Source organism: Talpa occidentalis, unplaced genomic scaffold (assembly GCF_014898055.3).
Source record: "Talpa occidentalis isolate TD23 unplaced genomic scaffold, MPIMG_talOcc4v2.1, whole genome shotgun sequence".
In the NCBI taxonomy this organism is placed as follows: domain Eukaryota; kingdom Metazoa; phylum Chordata; class Mammalia; order Eulipotyphla; family Talpidae; genus Talpa; species Talpa occidentalis.
In genome coordinates this window covers 101,299,967-101,322,113 of record NW_026555331.1, presented here as the reverse complement: position 1 = coordinate 101,322,113, position 22,147 = coordinate 101,299,967, and the positions used below count along the sequence as shown (strand labels likewise).

Here is a 22,147-nt window from a genome sequence, read left to right as displayed (position 1 = left end):
AAAAGTGGCAACTCCCCTCCCTGCACATGCATAACCACAAGGAGTAGGCCGAGTCTCATCACTTTGTGCCAGTCTCCAAAACTTTCACTAGAGGTTCCTACCTTCCCCTTACCTTTCCTGTCAACTGGTTTATGATATTTTGCACATATTATTACAGTGCGGATTCCATTCCACCCCACCAAATTCATATTACAGTTATAAGCATTTAACTATACTTAGAGGTGAAACCTCCATGCTTCGTAGAAATCAGCACTCTAAAGATCTCAAACTTGATAAAACAACATACAGAAAGAGAAGATAAAATAAAAATTTTAAATGTGAATAATGGTTTAAAGAGTGTACTTATGCATTACTTTTCCAAAGCAGAGCTCAAAACGAAGTACAGAGTTCAGTAAAAAGCAAGTTTCCTTACTTCCTCCAAATTATTCTTTTCAACCAATTTCCATCTTAGCCGAGCTTTTAAACTTTTCAGTGTTTTTTTAATGGATAGCAACTGATCCACATTTGGGCTCTTGTTTAAACATTCAGTAATTTGCTTCTTAAACTAAGTAAGAGAAAAGAGTCATATTTTCAAAATATAGACAACAATATTTACTAAATAGTCATAACCACTTCTTATTTCTCTATTATAATTCAACTAGTATTTACAGAATTCAGATTGAAATAAGAAATCCTACAATTTGAACCAAGCAATTCTACCAATGATTTCTTAATTTTCCACACTTCTTAAAATAGTTTCAGTTCCAGCAATCAAAGTAGCAACAAAGATAAAAGAAATATTTCCAGATACACACTGAGACACACTTTGTTAAAGAGGATATAAATTAGAATTTCTACCAAGGAAAAGTTTATGTACAGTGTCTTTATGCTTAAAAAAAAAATTGAGAGTAACCTTAACCTCTAACAGATGAAAGGCTAAATAATGCTATACACCTATACAAGGGATGATGTTTCAGTCATTCAAAAGGATAATACTGAAGAATCAATAATTGTATGGAAAAATGTTCATCAAACACCTTTAAATGAAGGAAATTTTTCAAAATAGCTTACAAAATCATGCAATGCACATTATACACACACACACACACACACACACACACACACGCACGCACGCGCGCGTGCGTCACCATCCAAAAAGGAAATATTCTGAAACTACCACTAAAATTATATCTTAGGCTAGGGGGATTATCTTCTTTTTTTTAATTTAAATTTTATTTTTATATTCCCCATACAATTATAACCCCCTTATTTTGACCTCAACACTTCCTTTCCCTGCCCCCCACACCCCATAGAGTGTCTCTGGTTCATAGTTGTTTGCTGATTTTGAGATTTTCTTTCTTATAGTTATTCTTTTTCCTGGTCCCTTATTTAGGTTTTCTAGATTCCTGCTATGAGTGAGACCATCCGGTATTTTTCTTTTTCTTTCTGGCTTATTTTGCTGAGCACGATCCCTTCCAGCGCCATCCATGTTGCTGCAAATTGCATGTGTTTATCTTTTTTGAATGCTGAGTAATATTCCATGGTGTATATGTACCACATCTCCTTGATCCTGTCATCTATTTTTGGGCATTTGGGTTGTTTCCAAATCTTAGCTGTTGTAAATAGTGCTGCTATAAACATAGGGATGCAGGTGCTCTTTGGAATTGATGTTTCTGTGTCCTTTGGGTAAATACCTAGGAGTGGAATTGATGGATCATATGGAAGCTCTATGTTTAGTAGGTCAAGAAATCTCCACACAGCTCTCCATAGTGGTTGGAGCAGTTTGCACTCCCACCAACAGTGCAGGAGAGTTCCTTTTTCTCCACAACCTCACCAACATTTGTTGTTGTTAGTTTTTTTAATATGTGTTAGGCTAGGGGGATTATAATTAAAGTTTTTCTTTCTTTTCCTTCTGTATATACCAAAATTTCCTACTGGAAACTTGTATGGGCAGAAAGAAAACAAGAAAATAAAGGTTATACTTTAAAAGGTCTAAGAAAATCAAAGATTTAAGACAATCAAAAACTTACTATAATTCTATCATTATAAACTGCTATATCCCCTATAGGGTGAACTGAATAATATACCAGCTAAAAATGGTTGTAGTGATTTTCTAGCAATAATAAATACCTTGTGTACACATATGGTATTAAAGTATTTGAGAAAAGTTTGAGTATTAATAGAATTTAAAACATGAACATGTAAGACCAATAAAATGAAGCATAATCTGACCTCAACACTCTCCTTGTACTTGGATTGTACTGTAGCAATAAGCCTTTCCTCTGAATGGATCTTTTGTAGTACTTGGCTATATGTATTTGAAATGATCTGCTTGTCTGCATCACCTTGCTCCTAAAGGAAATCACATGCATGGAATTATACACAAAGTTGTACCCAAAATTGTGAAACCAGTAGTAATGGATAAACATCAAAGTAATACCTTTAACAAATTTCTATATCCATTTCAAAATATTTCTCAAATACAAATCTTTTTCTATACCGAAGAGAGATGTCAAAGATATTCATAAGGGAAATTTTACTTCCTTTACATTACTATTTCTAAAGTTGTCTAGATTGAAGCATTAAAAGAAATCAGGGGATACTACTTTACTAAATGCAAGAACTAAACATTATATAGAACTTCACCATTTAATATTTAGAACTCAATATTAACAACCACTTTTAAAATCAAGTCTGACAAAACCATCTAAGTAAGGACTCTATAGTAATAAGGAAGTATAGTAATGCAAATGTATTTTGTGAAGGCATTATGAATAAAATGACAAAAAGAAATACATAAAATGAAGACTACAACCCACTGAGACATGGTAAGCAGCCTGAAAAAAATAATAGAATCCCAGTGAACATTATTAACAATACATCAGAGCAGTTCCAGACTATTTTCATAAACTCTGAAAAGTCTTTTCTTTCATTTGGTATAACGAACTAAAGAATCAGGATATGAAGAGGTAATACTCAGATTAAGAGATTTCCTAGAAGTAAACATTGGATTTTTTAATGTGAAATTTCCTGTTAAAATGAAAAGACCACCCTGTGGAAGAACAAGATCTTGCATTGTGCTTGGATTACAACTTGACAGTATTACTCTTTCAAACAAGCCTCCAAGCAGAATGCTAAGGCAAATCTTAATACTTCCAAACTCGCAAAAGAAACCATACTGCTTAAATGGAAGCAACAATAAAAAAAATCAATACTCACAATCAGAGATATCTCCAGCTCTTTGCAGATACTTGACTCAGTATTTTCTAGGATTTCATCAATGTTACCTATCATGTCTTCAGAAGCCAGTGATTCTTCCACAGATAAATCAAAAACCTTATTTGAAAAATAAAAACAAAAAGTATCTTATTTAATTAATTCAATCAGTATTTATTTGTGTGCACTGGAGCAGAGCATTAGCCCATGCAATAAGCAAAGTGAGGGAAATAAGGGCACACAAAAAGAACAAAAAAAAAAAAAAAAATACTGCCCTCATAAAACTTATACACTGAAAGAAAAAAGAAACACAAAAAAATCCCTAAAAAATTTTTTTAATATAATTAATGGTTAAGAGACATAAGAAGACCACACAGGGCCTCCCCGGTGGCTCAGCGGTTGAGCGCTGAGTTGCGAAGCTGCCCGAAGCCTCTGCAGTGCTGGTTCGATCCCCGGCTGCTCCCCAGCCACCTGAGGAGGGTCCCACATGGCGCAGCAGACCTCTCCTGCTGCCCGCTGCTCCCCTCAGCAGTGTACTTTGGTCCTTCTGCCTGCTCTGCTCCCCGGTCTGGCTCTGGTGAATTCTCTCGCCCTCCCGCGCTTCTGACTGTACCCAGTGCTTGTATAAATAAATAAAAATAAATCTTTAAAAAAAAATAAAAAAAAAAGAAGACCACACAGAGGAAAAGGTGAGGAAAAACAGGAACAACATCCAAGAATTTTTGGGGGAATAGCTTAAAGGAGCAGTCTGAGTAAAAGCTGGTAAAACTTGAAAGCTCAGGTGGCATGTTTAAATCGGATAGATAGTAGGTAGCCAATATCAGCTCTTGCACAAGGAAGGGCTATTATTTTTTTTTAATATTTTTTTTTTAAGATTTTTTATTTATTTATTTATACAAGCACCGGGTACAGTCAGAAGCACAGGAGGGTGAGAGAATTCACCAGAGCCAGAGCGGGGAGCGGAACAGGCAGAAGGACCCAAGTACACTGCTGAAGGGAGCAGCGGGCGGCAGGAGAGGTCTGCGCGCCATGTGGGACCCTCCTCCAGTGGCCGGGGAGCAGCCGGGGATTGAACCGGCGCCACAGAGGCCGCGGGCAGCTTCGCAACCCAGTGCTCAACCGCTGCGCCACCGGGAAGGCCCAAGGAAGGGCTATTATTATAGCTGGTACTTAATAATAACCTACTGGTATTTAGGAATCTGAAGATTTAAAGTTAAAGATTAAACCCATATGATTTCCTCCTCATTAGAAAAACAAAGATATTTCCTGTCATGAAATAGGGTTTATAATAAGGTAGTAAGCAATAAAATCAGTTTACAATACTGAACATAAAAGCTACAGGTAGTCACTCTGATTCACAGATTCAGATTTTTTCATTATGGAGATCTGGATTTGGAAGACAACAATGAACATGACGGAAAAGGACAATTAATAACAAACCAAAATAGAAAGATGATTATGACTGATAACAAAAGACAAAAAAATCAGTTATGTAAATATATCCATAAGAAAGTTTCAAAAACAAAAAGTTCTGGAAATTAAAGAGTTGGGGTTTTGTTTTTTGTTTTTTCCCCATAACAAAGCTAGGTGTGAATATTTGGAAATCATTCCCACAGAGAAGATAAATGGCACCATAGGTGTCCTTACCCTTGCCAAGAATGTTGTAAAGCAAACAGAAGAACAGAGACTCAATAACAAAATTAGACCAAAACTGAATTAGGGTTCTGAATACATTATGCAAAACCACATGCCCCCAAGTTTTTAGAAAAATGTTGTATCAACAAAGACTAATATTCCCTATGTATAGATATCTTAAAGATAAGTAAGATATCTAAAATTTAAAAGATTTAAACACTACCAAACAATTAACACATCATTTAAGCATAACTACTCAAGCAATGTTAAAATACAGGCCTTGTTGAAAAAAAGAAATCAAAAAAACAAAAACAAAAAAAGATGAATGTTCTACTACTGTCTAAGTACATAATATACACATACCCTTATCTCTACACTATAGCTGCAAAATGTACACTACACTTGTAATAAACTCCAATGATATTATATTATATCTACAGCTTAAGTTTTCATATAATTCCTAAACAGAGAATATATATACATGTAAATTCTTCACTCTTCCACACCAGTGCACACATTTTTATCCATTCTCATTCATGCTCATAATCACTCTTTCCTGTACACATGAACATGTTCTCAAAAGTATATTACATTTGAAGAAGAAAACCGTATTTCTTGGTACACTACCACTGGGCAGGAGCTCATATTACCTTTAAGGTATTCTGGAACCATGCTACAAGACATTGTAGAGAAGCTTCTGTTTCATTTCTAACATTGGTGAACTCTTCTCTTTTATCACACTTCCAGTCATAAAATTTCTTAAATATTTCTTCAGAATTTGTCCAGTCTTTGGCCTGTCCATATACCGCTTCTAAGGAAATTGACAAATCCTGTAGAGATATATTTCTGTTTGTTAAAGGTTATTATTTATCAGCTTTGCATTAGTATTCAAGCACTACATTAAAATATGATTTTGTGTTGAACTCCTATACTTAAGAATTTTATAAATAAAATTTAGACTAGACAAGGCATGAACACATAATACTACATAAAAGGTGATTTATTTGGGTTATTTATTACATTAATTAAGGTTACAAATACAGCCTACCCTTGAACAGGAATTTGAACTGCATGAATTCACTTATATACAAATTTTCTTGTAAAAAGAGTGTATGTAAACTAACTGTATGAATACAGGCAGTACTGTAAAATGTATTTTTCTTCCTTATGATTTTCTTAGTAACACTGTCTTTTCTTTAGTTTACTTTATTGAAAGAACATAGTATATTATATATATATGTATATATGACATACAAAATATGTATTAATTGACTATTTATGTTATCACTAAGGCTTCTGGCCAGCTGCATGCAGGTTACTAGTGAAGTTCTGGGGGAAATCAGAAGATGTATGAACAGTTTCTACTGCACTGGAAAGGGTCAATGTTCCTAATCCCCAAGTATAAGGTCAACAGTAGAAAGTTTTAAAGTCTTAAGTTTTTAATTAAATAGAAATTACCTCCTTTCCTTGACTTCAAGTAAGAATCACTACTGTTTTGTCCTAACATAGAAGTTTATAAAACCTCTTCCTGAATAAACTACAAACCAAAATATACAAATAATTGCAATTAAGGAAAGACAGTGACCATTTATATATACATAAAAGTTTTTCTAAAGGACTAGAGGAAACAAGAGCACCTTTTGGCCCTCTCCAGGAATCAAACCTTGGAATGTGACACAAACAAGAGAAGTAGTAGATGTCTTTTCTAAAGGACTAGAGGAAGCTTTTCTAAAGGACTAGAGGAAACAAGAGCACCTTTGGCTCTCTCCAGGAATCAAACCTTGGAATGTGATAGAAACAAGAGGAGTAGATGTCATAAATTTTTATCATGAAACAGTCAAAAACGCCTGGAAAGACAGAGGATGGTTGGTGCTTAGTAGTGAAGGACATGAAGTGGGAGGAGGCATTTACAACATCAGGGAAAAACCTATGGGAAAAGAGAGCTTTCTTCACATGCCCTCCTCTCTCCTTCACACTGGGCAGGAAAGCAGCAGCATAAGTAAGAGACAAGGTGTTTATACAAGTACAGTACAGGATCCAAATGAGGCAAAAATGGTAAGTACAAAAGAGCATTCTCTTCCTTTTCCTCTGTATTTACAACTAAGGGTCTGAGTCCCTTGAAAGAGTCATGGCTGAAGTAGGACTAGGAAGTACCATGAAGACCAAGGTCTCATGCAGTAGAGATGAAAAGAGGGTATACTGGAATTAGTTTGCAACCCCTACTCTGAGAAACACCCCTATTCCTAAACATAACTGAAAACTCTGAAGTGGGAGACAAAGCTACCATACCTATATAACAGTTCAAATCTAACATCGCTTACAGTTTGCCAAGGCAATATGAAATCCTGAGGGAAGGATAGAAGATAAAATATGTGACGAATACAAGCACTCTGAAAGATATACCAAACGTAGAAAACTTATAAAAAGGAGGCAAAAGCAATGGTACAGATAAACTAAGATCAAAATATACCCAACAAACATACCCAAAAAAGAAAGAATATTGTGAACATAAAGCAAAACCAGTTATAAATAAAAAATTTACTTATAACCAACTTATTAGGTAATAAAAAAATAATCTTTGAAATAAAGGATTGGCTAAACGGTGGAAGAAATATAGCTAAAAAACAATCAGTGAGCTAGATGGTTAAGTCAAGAATCCCTCCAAAGAGACACAAAAAGATAGAAAAGATAGAAAAATTATGAGCAATTAAAATATGAAGATATGAGTTTAAATGTTCCTGTAACAGAAGTCACAGAATGAGAGAAAAAGTAAATGGGGTTGGTAGGGAAGTGGAGACAGTCTCTTAAGAAATAATTACCTACTATTTCCTACTTAAACATATAACTGAATGACTCACATAGATCTAAGCTTAAATGTTTTTAAAATTTCAGAACAAAGTCAAGAAAAATATGTTGGAAATTCCAGGGGCGAGAAAAGATCACAGAAGAACAAAAATCATACTAATAGCAACAACTATAGAAATAAGAAGACAATGGATCACTGCTGTCAAAGGTGTAAAGGAAAAAAGGTCTTTGAACCTAATATTGTATAGCCAACTAAACAACTACTTTAAGTGCTTAAATGTAAACAACTGTTTAAATGTTTAAGTTGTTTAAATAAGATTTACTGAGATATTTACTATCTCACAAAGTCCACAACATGACTGCCTTGAAAGTACTTATGAAAAATACTACAAAACACAGAGAAAACCAAAAGATGTCCAAGAACTCATGAGTGATAACTAGAAAATAAATCTAACGTTTATTATCTGATTTATCAGTATACAATATATCATTAACAATCTCAAAATCCTGAACAACTGTGCCTATTTGATTAACCGGTTTCTGGGAGGGAAACAGAGAGAGAGAGAGAGAAGAAGACAAGTAAGAATGTTCTTTAATATTAGGGACAGAAGGTAGAACAGGAGAAAAATGCAACCATGATAAACCCAAAATAATCAGAGGAATAAGTTCTAATAAAATAGTAATTGTAAATAAATCAGTGAAGTCACCCATCAAAAGGTAGCTTTAGAGGTGGGGTTCTTTTTTTTTTTTTTTTTTTTTTTTTAAATATTAAATTTTATTTTTATATTCCCCCATACAATTGCAAATGCCCCATTCTGACCCCAATCCTTCCCCTCCCGCCCCCCACCCCCAAAAAGTGTCTCTGGTTCATAGTTTTTTGTTGATTTTGATTTTCACTTTCTTATATTCATTTTCCTGGTCCCTTATTTAAGTTTTCTAGATTCCTGCTATGAGTGAGACCATCCGGTATTTTTCTTTTTCTTTTTGGCTTATTTCGCTGAGCATGATCCCTTCCAGCGCCATCCATGTTGCTGCAAATTGCATGTGTTTATCTTTTTTGAATGCTGAGTAATATTCCATGGTATATATGTACCACATCTTCTTGATCCAGTCATCTATTTTTGGGCATTTGGGTTGTTTCCAAAGCTTAGCTATTGTAAACAGTGCTGCTATAAACATAGGAGTGCAGGTGCTCTTTGGAATTGATGTTTCTGTGTCCTTTGGGTAAATACCTAGGAGTGGAATTGCTGGATCATATGGAAGCTCTATGTTTAGTAGGTCCAGAAATCTCCACACAGCTCTCCATAGTGGTTGGACCACTTTGCACTCCCACCAACAGTGCACAAGAGTTCCTTTTTCTCCACATCCTCGCCAACATTTGTTGTTGCTAGTTTTTTTAATATGTGCCATTCTCACTGGTGTGAGATGGTATCTCATGGTAGTTTTGATTTGCATTTCCCTGATTACAAGTGATGTTGAACATTTTTTCATATGTCTGTTGGCCATTTGCATTTCCTCTTCAGAGAAGTTTCTTTTTAGCTCTTCTGCCCATTTTTTGACTGGATTATTTTCTTTGTTGTTGCTGAGTCTCATCAGCTCTTTGCAGATTTTTGTGATCAGTCCTTTATCATTAGTGTTGGGTGCAAAAATGTTCTCCCAGTTGGTGGGGTTTCTCTTTGTTTTTGTTATTGTCTCTTTTGCTGTGCAGAAGCTCTTTAATTTGATGTAGTCCCAGCTGTTTATCTTTCTCTTCACTATCACTGCTTTGGGTGATGTGTCTGTAAAGATGTCTTTGATGTGCAAATCCCGTAGTGTTTCGCCTATATTTCCTTCTATGTATTTTATGGTTTCAGGTCTTATGTCTAGTTCTTTAATCCATTTTGAGTTGATTTTTGTGTATGGTGTGAGGTAGTGGTCAAGCTTCATTCTTTTGCATGTAGCGACCCAGTTTTCCCAGCACCATTTATTGAACAAACTTTCTTTGCTCCAATGCATAGTCTTTGCTCCTTTGTCAAAGATTAGTTGACCATAAATCTGTGGGTTTATTTCTGGATTTTCTATTCGATTCCATTGGTCTGTATGTCTGTTCTTGTTCCAATACCATGCAGTTTTGATGATTATGGCTTTGTAGTATAGTTTGAAGTCTGGGAGTGTGATGCCTCCATTTCCTTCTTTTTTTTTCAGGAGAGCTTTGGCTATTCGGGGTTTTTGGTGATTCCATATGAATTTCATCAATAATTGTTCTATTTCTTTGAAGAATGCCATTGAGATTTTGATTGGAATAGCATTGAATCTGTATATTGCTTTTGGTAGGATGGCCATTTTAATAATGTTTATTCTTCCAATCCATGAGCAGGGGATGTCTTTCCATTTCTTTGTGTCTTCTTCTATTTCTTTTAACAGTGTTTTATAGTTTTCTTTGTATAGGTCCTTTACCTCTTTTGTTAGATTTATTCCCAAATATTTGATTTTTTTTGTTTCGATAATAAAAGGGGTGGTTTTTTTGATTTCTTCTTCTTCAGATTTATTGTTTGTGTATAGGAAGGCTACTGACTTTTGCGTGTTGATTTTGTATCCTGCCACTTTACTGAATTGATTGATGAGTTGAATTAGTTTTTCTGTGGAGATTTTGGGGTTCTCTATGTATATTATCATATCATCTGCAAATAGTGATAGTTTGACTTCTTCTTTTCCTATTTGGATTCCTTGGATGTCTTTCTCTTGTCTTATTGCTCTGGCTAGGACTTCCAGTATTATATTGAAAAGCAGTGGTGAGAGTGGACATCCTTGTCTTGTTCCAGATCTTAATGGAATTGCTTTCAGCTTTTCACCATTGAGAATGATACTGGCTGTTGGCTTGTCATAGATGGCCTTTATGATGTTGAGGTATGTTCCTTGTATCCCAAGAATTTCAAGGGCTTTTATCATGAATGGGTGTTGCACTTTGTCGAAAGCTTTCTCAGCATCTATTGATATTATCATATGGTTTTTATATTTCTTTTTGTTGATGTGTTGGATAACGTTGATTGATTTTCGGATGTTAAACCATCCTTGTGCCCCTGGAATGAATCCAACTTGGTCGTGGTGAATTATCTTATGAATACATTGTTGGATTCTGATAGCTAAAATTTTATTGAGGATTTTTGCATCAGTGTTCATTAGGGAGATTGGCCTATAGTTTTCCTTTTTTGTGTTGTCCTTATTCGGTTTTGGTATTAGTGTAATATTGGCTTCATAGAACGTGTTTGGTATTGTCCCTTCCTTCTCAATTTTTTGGAAGAGTTTGTGAAGGATAGGCACTAATTTGTTTCTGAACGTTTGGTAGAATTCATTTGTAAATCCATCAGGTCCTGGGCTTTTGTTTTTGGGGAGGTTTTTGATTACCATTTCAATTTCGCTAATTGTAATTGGTCTGTTTAGGTGTTCTATTTCTTCTTTATCTAGCTTTGGGTGATTGTAGAGTTGTAGGAATTTGTCCATCTCCTCTAGATTGTTGAACTTGTTTCCATATAACTGTTCATAGTAGTTACTGATTATTCTTTTGATTTCTGCTGTGTCCGTTGTGATTTCTCCTCTTTCATTTATGATTCTGTGTATTTGTGCTTTCTCCCTTTTTTCCTTTGTGAGCCTGGCTAGGGGTTTGTCTATTTTATTTATTTTTTCAAAGAACCAGCTGTTGGTTTCATTGATCTTTTGGATTGTTTTTTTAGAGGTGGGGTTCTTTTTAAAAATGAGTTAGTGTGATGTCCAAGAGAGACATTTAAAGTAAGAGGTGGGGACTCCCAGAGACCTCAAACAGCCCCAGACCAGCAGGTAAGCTTGTGCTGAAAAGCAGCACTCTTGAAAAGGATACCCGGATTGCGGCTGCCCAGGTCCCTGTGCCTGTGACCTAGGCTTGCGGGGAGACGCGCGGGGGCCCTCACTGAGGTGAATGTCCCTCACTGAGTAATCAGAAACCAGGCACCCGGACATGGGAGCAGGGTGCAAAAGGCGCCATTTCTGCAGACACTGAACTGGGCTACAGCCCACGTCCTGGACCTGAGGGCTTTGGAACTGAGACCCGGGGCATGAAATTCACGGCGTGGGATGCCCATGACAGTGGGGCACAAGGCAAACACAGCACCCCAAATCCATTGAGGCTTTCCACACCACTCCCACTCTGTTCCCCTGTCCCACGGGGTAAAAAAAAACAGCTCCCCAAGGACACTAGGAGAGATCTCTGGCACCACCTAGCAACCAGAAAAAAAATCACCAACACCCCACAGAATAGGGAACTTTCTTCAATAAAGACTGCTTGAAACCGGCGGAAGGCTCCCGGAGGAGTCAGAGGTGAGCTGGGAAGTTCACCCAAGCCAGGCCCCTTCTGACCAGCAGTCTGAGCCCAGAGCGGGAGCGGGCACCCATGGCTGGGGCAGATCTAACATGAGGGACAGTGTGCCTGTCTCCGAATCGCCATTTTAGAATAGGGACCTTTCTTCAATAAAGACTGCTTGAAACCGGCAGAAGGTTCCTGGAGGAGCCAGAGGTGAGTAAGGAAGTTCGCCCACGCCAGGCCCCTTCTGGCCAGCAGTCTGAGCCCAGAGGGGGAGCAGGCACCCACGGCTGGGGCAGACCGGGCGCGGAAGAGTGTGCCTGTCTCCAAAGTGCCATTTTAGAACAGGGACCTTTCTTCAATAAAGACTGCTTGAATCTGGCAGAAGGCTCCCCGTGGAGCCAGAGGGAGAAGGTTCCCTGTGATGTCAGAGGTGAGCTGAAGGCCCCCACAAGCCCAGTCCCACTTGGCAGGAAGTTGGAGCCCAGAGGAGGATCCAGAGATTTGGAACCCAGAGTGCAATCCAGCTGCCCCACTTCCAAGGAAGTCTGTGGGACTTCAAGACGCACCTTTATAATTAAACACAGAAGGAGGAGAGATTCTGTGACAGTGACCATTATACATACTCAGTACCACTGCCTCACTAGACTTCTGGCATAACAGTTTTTGACTCGTTTGGATTGCCGAAAAACACCAAAAAGATGCCAGCCAGTACCAGTGGCACAGTGTCCCAACGCATAAGGCAAAGCAGAAGAAAGGCAGCAGGGAAAAGAAAAACTACAAGCAAAGTAGCAATGCCTCAGAAAAAAGACACACCACCAAAAAAAAAAAAAAAAAAAAAACAATCCACCAGTTTGCAACTACGGTGACTTGGAAGAACTTGTGAGCCTTCCAGAAAAAGAATTTAAAATTGCCGTGATGAAAAAACTGATGGAAGTCATTAAGGAAAACAATGCTCAGAAGAATGATTGAGTACCTAAAGAGGGAAATGAAGGAAATGCAGGAGATCAAAGGATTAATAGAAGAGCTAAAGAATACTGGGAAAAGCAGTGATAACAGAATAGAGGAGATGGAAGAACGAATAAGTACTCTCTAAGACACAGAAATAAAAAGAACCAAAACAGAAAAGGAAAGAGAAGTACGAAGGAAAAAGACTGAAGAAAGACTTTGGGAACTATCTGACTCTATGAGGAAAGGAAATATAAGAGTTATAGGAATACCAGAAGGAGAGGAGAGAGATGTAGGATCAGAGAAAATATTCAAGGAGATAACTGAAGAGAACTTCCTAAACATGAAGGAGCTGAAAATTGATATACAAGAAGCAAGAAGAACACCAAACTTCCACGACGAAAGGAAAAATACAGCAAGACACTTAATAGTAAAGCTCCCAAGAATCCAGGACAAGGAAAAAATAATGAAGCTGACAAGAGGGAAGATACAGATAACATTCAAAGGAAAATCAATCAGGCTGATATCAGACTTCTCAAAGAAACACTACAGACAAGGAGAGAGTGGAGGGACATAGTCAACAGACTTCAAGACAACAGATGCCAACCAAGAATACTCTATCCTGCAAAGCTTTCATTCCTCTATGAAGAAAGAATAAGGACCTTCCCAGACAAACAGAAACTCTGGAATTTCATTACGACTAAACCCACACTCCAAAAAATACTACAAGGAATCCTAAAGCCAGAACCTCAGAGGGACAAAAAACAACGAAAGAAGGCCAAAAAAAAAAAAAAAACCACAAAAGTTATTAAAAAAATAAATAAATAAAATCAAAGGAAAGACAAACACAATGGCAAATACAGATGCTAACATATCAATATTAACTCTAAATGTAAATGGACTAAACTCTTCAATAAAAAGACACAGAGTTTCAGGCTGGATTAAGAAACAAAACCCAACCTTTTGCTGTCTCCAGGAAACACATTTAGCTACAAAAGATAAAAACAGACTCAAAGTTAAAGCATGCAAAACAATCCTACAAGCAAATGGACCAAAAAAGAAAGCAGGAACAGCTATACTTATATCAGATAAAACATTTCAAACTCAAAAAGGTAGAAAGAGACCTCAATGGTCACTACATTATGATCAAGGGAACAAAACTTCAGGAAGAAATAACACTCATTAACATATATTCACCTAACGAAGGAACACCAAAACATATCAGACAACTATTATCATCTCTGAAAACAGACATCAGAGAAAACACATACGTAATAGGAGACTTCAACACACCACTATCAACAATGGATAGATCAATGAGACAAAAAATAAGTCAAGACACTAAAGCTCTAAATAAGGATCTAGAGTGCTTGGGCTTAACAGACATCTATAGAACACTAAACCCAAAAAAAACTGACTACACATTTTTCTCAAGTACACACGGATCATTCTCCAGGATCAATCACATACTGGGACACAAGACAAACATCAACAGATACACCAAGATTGAAATCATACCAAACATCTTTTCTGACCATGAAGGCATCGAACTAGATGCCTAAACCATAAAAAAGAAGGCAAGGAACTCTACTACCTCATGGAGATTGAAACCCACACTACTGGAAGACCACCGGACTAATGAGGAGATCAAAGAAAAAATTTAAAAAAATCTTTGAATTGAATGACAAGGAGGACACCAATTTCCTAAATGTATGGGATGCAGCAAAAGCAGTAATAAGAGGAAAATATATAGCAATAGAGGCTCACATCAAGACACAAGAAAGAACTCAAAGAAACAACCAAATCTTGAAGCTTAAAGAACAACAAAAAAACCCCAAAACCAGCAGAAGAAAAGAAATAATAAAAACCAAAGCAGAAACAATCAAATCAAAACTAAAAAAACAATCCAAAAGATCAATGAAACCAAGAGCTGGTTCTTTGAAAAAATAAATAAAATAGACAAACCCCTAGGCAGGCTCACAAAGAAAAAAAGGGAGAAAGCACAAACAAACAGGATCACAAATGAAAGAAGAGAAATCACAACGGGCACAGCAGAAATCAAAAGAATAATCAGAAAATACTATGAACAGTTATATGGACACAAGTTCAACAATCTAGAGGAGATGGACAAATTCCTACAACTCTACAATCACCCAAAGCTAGATAAAGAAGAAATAGAACACCTAAACCAACCAATTACAAGCAGCAAAATTGAAATGGTAATCAAAAACCTTCCCAAAAACAAAAGTCCAGGACCTGATGGATTTACAAATGAATTCTACCAAACGTTCAGAAACAAATTAGTGCCTATCCTTCACAAACTCTTCCAAAAAACTGAGAAGGAAGGGATAATACCAAACACGTTCTATGAAGCCAACATTACACTCATACCAAAACCGAACAAGGACAACACAAAAAAAGAAAACTACAGGCCAATCTCCCTAATGAACACTGATGCAAAAATCCTTAATAAAATTTTAGTTATCACAATCCAACAATGTATCCATAAGATGATTCACCACGACCAAGTTGGATTCATTCCAGGGACACAAGGATGGGTTAACATCCGAAAATCAATCAACGTTATCCAACACATCAACAAAAAGAAATATAAAAACCATAAGATACTGAGAAAGCTTTTGACAAAGTGCAACACCCATTCATGATAAAAGCCCTTGAAATTCTTGGGATACAAGGAACATACCTCAACATCATAAAGGCCACATATGACAAGCCAACAGCCAGTATCATTCTCAATGTTGAAAAGCTAAAAGCAATTCCATTAAGATCTGGAAAAAGACAAGGATGTCCACTCTCATCACTGCTTTTCAATATAATACTGGAAGTGCTAGCCAGGGCAATAAGACAAGATAAAGACATACAAGGAATACAAATAGGAAAATAAGTCAATCTATCACTATTTGCAGATGATATGATAATATACATAGAGAACCCCAAAAACTCCACAGAAGAACTAATTCAACTCATCAATTAGTTCAGTAAAGTGGCAGGATACAAAATCAATACACAAAAGTCAGTAGCCTTCCTATACACAAACAATAAATCTGAAGAAATCAAAAAAACTATCCCTTTTATTATCAAAACAAAAAAAAAATCAAATACTTGGGAATAAATCTAACCAAAGAGGTAGAGGACCTATACAAAGAAAACTATAAAACACTGTTAAAGAAATAGAAGAAGACACAAAGAAATGGAAAGACATCCCCTGCTCATGGATTAGAAGAATAAACATTATTAAAATGGCCATCCTACCAAAAGCAATATACAGATTCAATGCTATTCCAATCAAAATTTCAATGTCATTCTTCAAAGAAATAGAACAATTATTGATGAAATTCATATGAATCACCAAAAACCCTGAATAGCCAAAGATCTCCTGGAAAAAAAAGAGAAGGGAATGGAGGCATCACACTCCCAGACTTCAAACTATACTACAAAGCCACAATCATCAAAACTGCCTGGTATTGAAACAAGAACAGACACACACAGATCAATGGAATCTAACAGAAAATCCAGAAATAAACCCACAGATTTATGGTCAACTAATTTTTGACAAAGGAGCAAAGAATATGCTTTGGAGCAAAGAAAGTTTGTTCAATACATGGTGCTGGGAAAACTGGGTCGCTACATGCAAAAGAATGAAGCTTGACTACTACCTAACACCATGCACAAAAACGAACTCAAAATGGATGAAAGAATGACACATAAGACCTGTAACCATAAAATACATAGAAGGAAATACAGGCGAAACACTACATGATATGTACATCAAAGACATCTTTACAGACACAACACCCAAAGCAGTGACAGTGAAGGCAAAGATAAACGGCTGGGACTACATCAAATTAAAGAGCTTCTGCACAGCAAAAGAGACAATAACAAAAACAAAGAGAAACCCCACCGACTGGGAAAACATTTTTGCACATAACACTAATGATAAAGGACTGATCACAAAAATCTACAAAGAGCTGATGAGATGCAACAAAATCAAAGAAAATAATCCAGTCAAAAAATGGGCAGAAGAGCTAAACAGAAACTTCTCTGAAGAGGAAATGCAAATGGCCAACAGGCATATGAAAAAATGTTCAACATCACTTGTCATCAGGGAAATGCAAATCAAAACTACCATGAGATACCATCTGACACCAGTGAGAATGGCACATATTAAAAAAACTAGCAACAACAAGTGTTGGTGAGGACGTGGAGAAAAAAGGAACTCTCCTGCACTGTTGGTGGGAGTGCAAACTGCTCCAACCATTATGGAGAGCTGTGTGGAGATTTCTCGACTTACTAAACATAGAGCTTCCATATGATCCAGCGATTCCACTCCTAGGTATTTACCCAAAGGACACAGAAACATCCATTCCAAAGAGCACCTGCACCCCTATGTTTATAGCAGCACTATTTACAATAGCTAAGCTTTGGAAACAACCCAAATGTCCAAAAATAGATGACCAGATCAAGAAGATGTGGTACATATACACCATGGATTATTACTCAGCATTCAAAAAAGATAAACACATGCAATTTGCAGCAACATGGATGGTGCTGGAAGGGACCATGCTCAGTGAAATAAGCCAGAAAGAAAAAGAAAAATACTGGATGGTCTCACTCATAGAAGGAATCTAGAAAACTTAAATAAGGGGCCAGGAAAAACAATAACTATAAGAGAGAAAATATCAAAATTAACAAACAACTATGAACCAGAGACACTCTATGTGGGGTGGGGGGCAGGGAAAGGAAGGGTTGGGGTCAAAATAAGGGGGTTGTAATTGTATGGGGAATATAAAAATAAAATTTAAATTAAAAATAAATAAAGTAAGGTGGGGGGGGAGGTACACAAAGTATATATTAGCTAGAAAATCAAGCGGGATAGGAATTATAAACGAAAAAAAAAATTATTCCAAAACACCTTAAGAAAATTAGGTTACATAGTGATTAAAAAGAAGAATTCAAAAAGTAACAATCATGGGCCTCCCTGGTGGCACAGGGGTTAAGTCTCAGCTATCACCAGCCACTGAAGCATGAGTTGGATCCTCTCCTGTCTCGCCCGCTGCTCCCCTCAGCAGTGTATTTCAGTAGATCTGCCCCTTCTGCTCCCTACTCTGCCTCAGGTGAATCTTCTCACCCCCCTATCCCCACACCTCTGGCCTACACCCCAGTTCTTCTATGCATAAATAAATTTTTAAAAATGTAAAAGTCATGAATACATTAACGCCCAACAATACAGCACTGAAACATTTTGAATAAAGAACTAGAATGCATAACAAAATTACAGAATATACAGAATTACTAGACTATATAATGAAAATACCCCAAAACTGATAAACTGAATAGACCAAAACTAAAACACAAGATTAAATCTTCAAATAAAATAGATCAAGAATAAGCCTAGAATATACTTTCCTTTTGAAATTGTAAGAAACAGTCATGAAAAATCAACTTTATGTTGTAGGCCACAAGAAATCTCAATAAATGCTAAGGAAATCAGCAATAATGAACTTTTATTACTTTGACCTAAATCACTTAAGTTACATTTCTTCAGTACCTGAAGAAGTCAAATAAAAATTAAACTATTTCTCAAGAAAATAAAGAGAAGTTTAAAGGAAATTCTGGTGACATAGGGAAATCATATGGGAAAATAAGCCCAGAAGTAGCAAAAAGTCTTTTAAGATTAAACTTTAAAAAGACAGATGTTTCAAAGATGATCTTGGAGATAGACCCTTAACCTAGTTTGCAAAGAAAAAGAAATAAACTTTTACAGGGTCAAGTTCAAGCTGCACTGTAAGCCGGTAAATTCTTACTACATCCTTTTATATGCAAGACTTAGTAGTACACACTACAACATTCTGGAGGAACTTATACTATTTACACAATTCCATTTAAGAAAAGGCCTGTTAACCTCTTCGATAAATGGTATTGGGAAAATTGAACTGCAACATGCAAAAAAAGGAAGCTACACTACTATCTCACACCATATACAAAAATCAACTCAAAATAAAGACTTGAATGTAAGACCTGACAAGGTAAAATACACAGAAGAAAACATAAGCAAAACACTCCATCACACAAACCTCAGAAAATGTAGAGGATGTCTCTCAAGAAGCAAAGAAAACAAAGGAGATGATAAACAGCTGGGACTATATCAAACTAAAAAGGTTCTGTACAGCAAAAGAGACAATGATCAAAACAAAGAGACGCCCTACTGAATTTTGAGAAAATATTTGCACACCATACAACAGATAAAGAACTAATATCAATTATCTACAAAGAACGTACACAATTCAACCAAAACAAAGCAAACAACAGTTAAAAAATGGGCACAACTGAATGGACACTTCTCCAAAAAAGAAATGCAAATGGCACACAGGTATATGAAAAAAAGTTAAACATCACTAGTTATCAGGGAAATGCAAAGCAAAACCATGATACCACCTCACCCCAGTAAGAATGGCCCACATTAAAAAAATCAAGAACAAATCCTGGAGAGGATGTGGAGATAAAGGAACTCTATTATACTGTTTGTGGGAATGTAACCTGGTCCAGCCACTATGGAAAGACGTGTGGAGGTTCCTCAGGACACTAAAAATGGATCTACCATATGATCCAGAGATTCCACATCTAGGAATCTACATAAAGAACACAAAAATACTAATTGGAAAGGAAACCTGCACTCCTATATTTACTGCAGCACTATTCACAATAGCCAACATATGGAAATAACCTAACTGCCCCCAATAGATGAACAGATCAAAAACTTATGGTATATTTATACAACTGAGTATTACCGCTCATGAAAGACAAACTCATGCCATTTCAGCAACATGGATGGAACTGGAAAGGATTAGGCTAGCTGAAATTAGCCAGAAGGAAAAAGATAATACCAGATGGTCTCACTTCATGTGGAATATAGAGAAATGAAACAAAAGATCAAGAAAAAGTCAAAACTTACAAGCTGACCATAGAACTGAGGCATACAACAAAGGGGAGGGGAAAACAGTATAAACCCAAGGGAATATGATGATGGTTCATGGGTGATATGGTGGTGGGAGAACTATGGGGACTACAATGATGAAAGAAAAAAAATTTAATTTAAAAAAAAAAAAAGGCTTTAAGTGAGGAGTCCAACAGCTACAGAACCATACACAACAGCATCAAAACTTTATCTTCATAAAGGCAAACAGAAAAAGACAATGCCAATATATTCCTGAATAACCTTTACTCTAAATATCTCTAGCAAAAGCATTCCCTGCAATCCAAGATAAGAAGTAACATCTGGGCCTCCCTGGTGGCGCAGCGGGTTGAGCACAGCACTGTGACGCTGTCTGCAGCCTCTGCAGCATGGGTTCAATTCCCGGCCAGCCAGAGAGATACCCACATGGCGCAGCAGACCTCTCCTGTCTCGCCTGCTGCTCTGCTCAGCAGTGTTTTCGGTCATCCGCCTGTTCTGCTCCACACTCTGTGTCTGGTGAATTCTCTCACTCTCCCGTTCCTCTGGCCTATACCCCAGTTGTTGTATAAATAAATCAATCTTGAAAAAAAAAAAAAAGACAGTAACCTCTAACACAGCTACTATTTAACTTAATACTAGTTACTGACCCAAAAACTAAAAATTCAAACATCCATAAAAGATAGAAGTAGAAAAGAGTTACAGCTTTGAAGTGATATGACCACACAGAGTTCAGAAAGTATCAGCAGACAAATGAGAACTAAAGAAGAGTTCAGCAGAGTTGCCAGAGAAACATCAGTATATAAAAATCAACAGAATTCCTCTATATCATCCAAAAAAACTAGGAAATGGAAAGATAATATTCATAAAAGCAACCAAAATTATGAATGCTGGAAACTCATGAAGTCTTTTAGAGAAATTTGTAAACATTATAGGACATTTTAAAAATCTAAATAGAGAAATACTATGCTAATAGATGGAATGACACTGTCATTCTCTTTCACTCCAAATAAAAGTCATTACTGAGGCTAGATGGCAAAGCAGGGCTGAAGGCAAGGTTCCATATGGTAATGAATCTTAAAAGTCATATCTAACCTCAAGGACATGGATCCCTCTCCTTAACTGACATGTGATTCTACTTGATTTTCTGCTAGAAAGTGATGGACAACAGGCAGTATACGCCTGCTACTAGCTCTGTTTCCATGAGATTTCCCAGTGAATGTTGCTTCAGTAAGCTTCACATGTCTGACCATTTTATCTATCCTTTATAGGATAGATACACATATATAAAAAAAACACAAACATGAAATTTGAATTCCATTAAAAAGAAATTAAAATTCATCAAAGAAGAGAAGGAAAACTATTAGTCATCAATACTACATAAAGTCTCAAGGGAAATGCTGATTTCATTTCTCAAACAATGAAACTATTTTAATGTACACCTAGTATCCACAAAACTTCTAACCTGCAATGTTTTCAAGCGTTTATTAAGAGGTAACTCATCTACTTCCAGAATAAAAACTTCTACTGCCATGTACAGCTTCTGTTGTAGTTCATTTCTATTGGTAATCAAAATAGTCCCTTCATCCTAGAGGAAGGTAAAAAAAATAACCATAATTAATACACAAGGGGAAAAAAACATAACTAATCCCTTAAAATTAGTAATTTAACATTACATTCTGCAAATTATAATAGAATTTAGCAAAAACACTCATCTCCTCAGATCATCAAACTGATAAATCACTTCCCTTAACTAAACATAAGATTTTCAACAATCCTATTCTGCTTAATTTTTCCCATTTTTCCTGCAACTATGAAATTTTGGTTTGTTTTTAGAAAATTACACAAGTTCCTATTATTAACTACACACTGCATCCCTCCTATTCCTATCCCATCCTCAATTCCTTCATCTAATTATCCTTCAAGATTCAGTAAAACACAAGGATAAAACACCAAGCTCTCCCCAGAGTCTATGTCTGGAAAGAAATATGTGAGAGATTTCCAAGACCCTATGCATCATCTCTGTTAGTTTTTACCTGCCTCTATGGAAACTATCTACATGTCCACATATCTATCATAAAACCAAGACAGACAGAGAGGGAGGATCGTGCCATCTCCACTACCTATAATAGTGTCTGGCACATACACTTAAAAGTTCTAGTTTTAGGATATTCTTTCTTGTGTGAGCGCAACCAGACCATTTCATAACTATAAAAACAGAAGTCAAGAATCTCTTTCACCAAAAACTACCTGACAATGAAGCTGTGGAACTGTGCAAAATA

At 36.5% G+C, this 22,147-nt stretch overlaps 1 protein-coding gene across 3 annotated transcripts in view; it reads right to left on the bottom strand.

Moving 5' to 3' along the window:
* Positions 1-22,147, bottom strand: part of STK31 (serine/threonine kinase 31) — an 82,498-nt gene that overhangs the window by 28,608 nt on the left and 31,743 nt on the right. For all 3 annotated transcript variants that reach the window (XM_037509239.2, XM_037509249.1, XM_037509255.2), the window contains exons 11-15: positions 21,331-21,453; positions 5,481-5,660; positions 3,199-3,315; positions 2,212-2,331; positions 413-544 (exon numbers count right to left, since the gene is read on the bottom strand). In XM_037509239.2, coding sequence (XP_037365136.1) covers positions 413-544; positions 2,212-2,331; positions 3,199-3,315; positions 5,481-5,660; positions 21,331-21,453 — 672 coding nt within the window. The remainder of the gene's footprint in view (positions 1-412; positions 545-2,211; positions 2,332-3,198; positions 3,316-5,480; positions 5,661-21,330; positions 21,454-22,147) is intronic.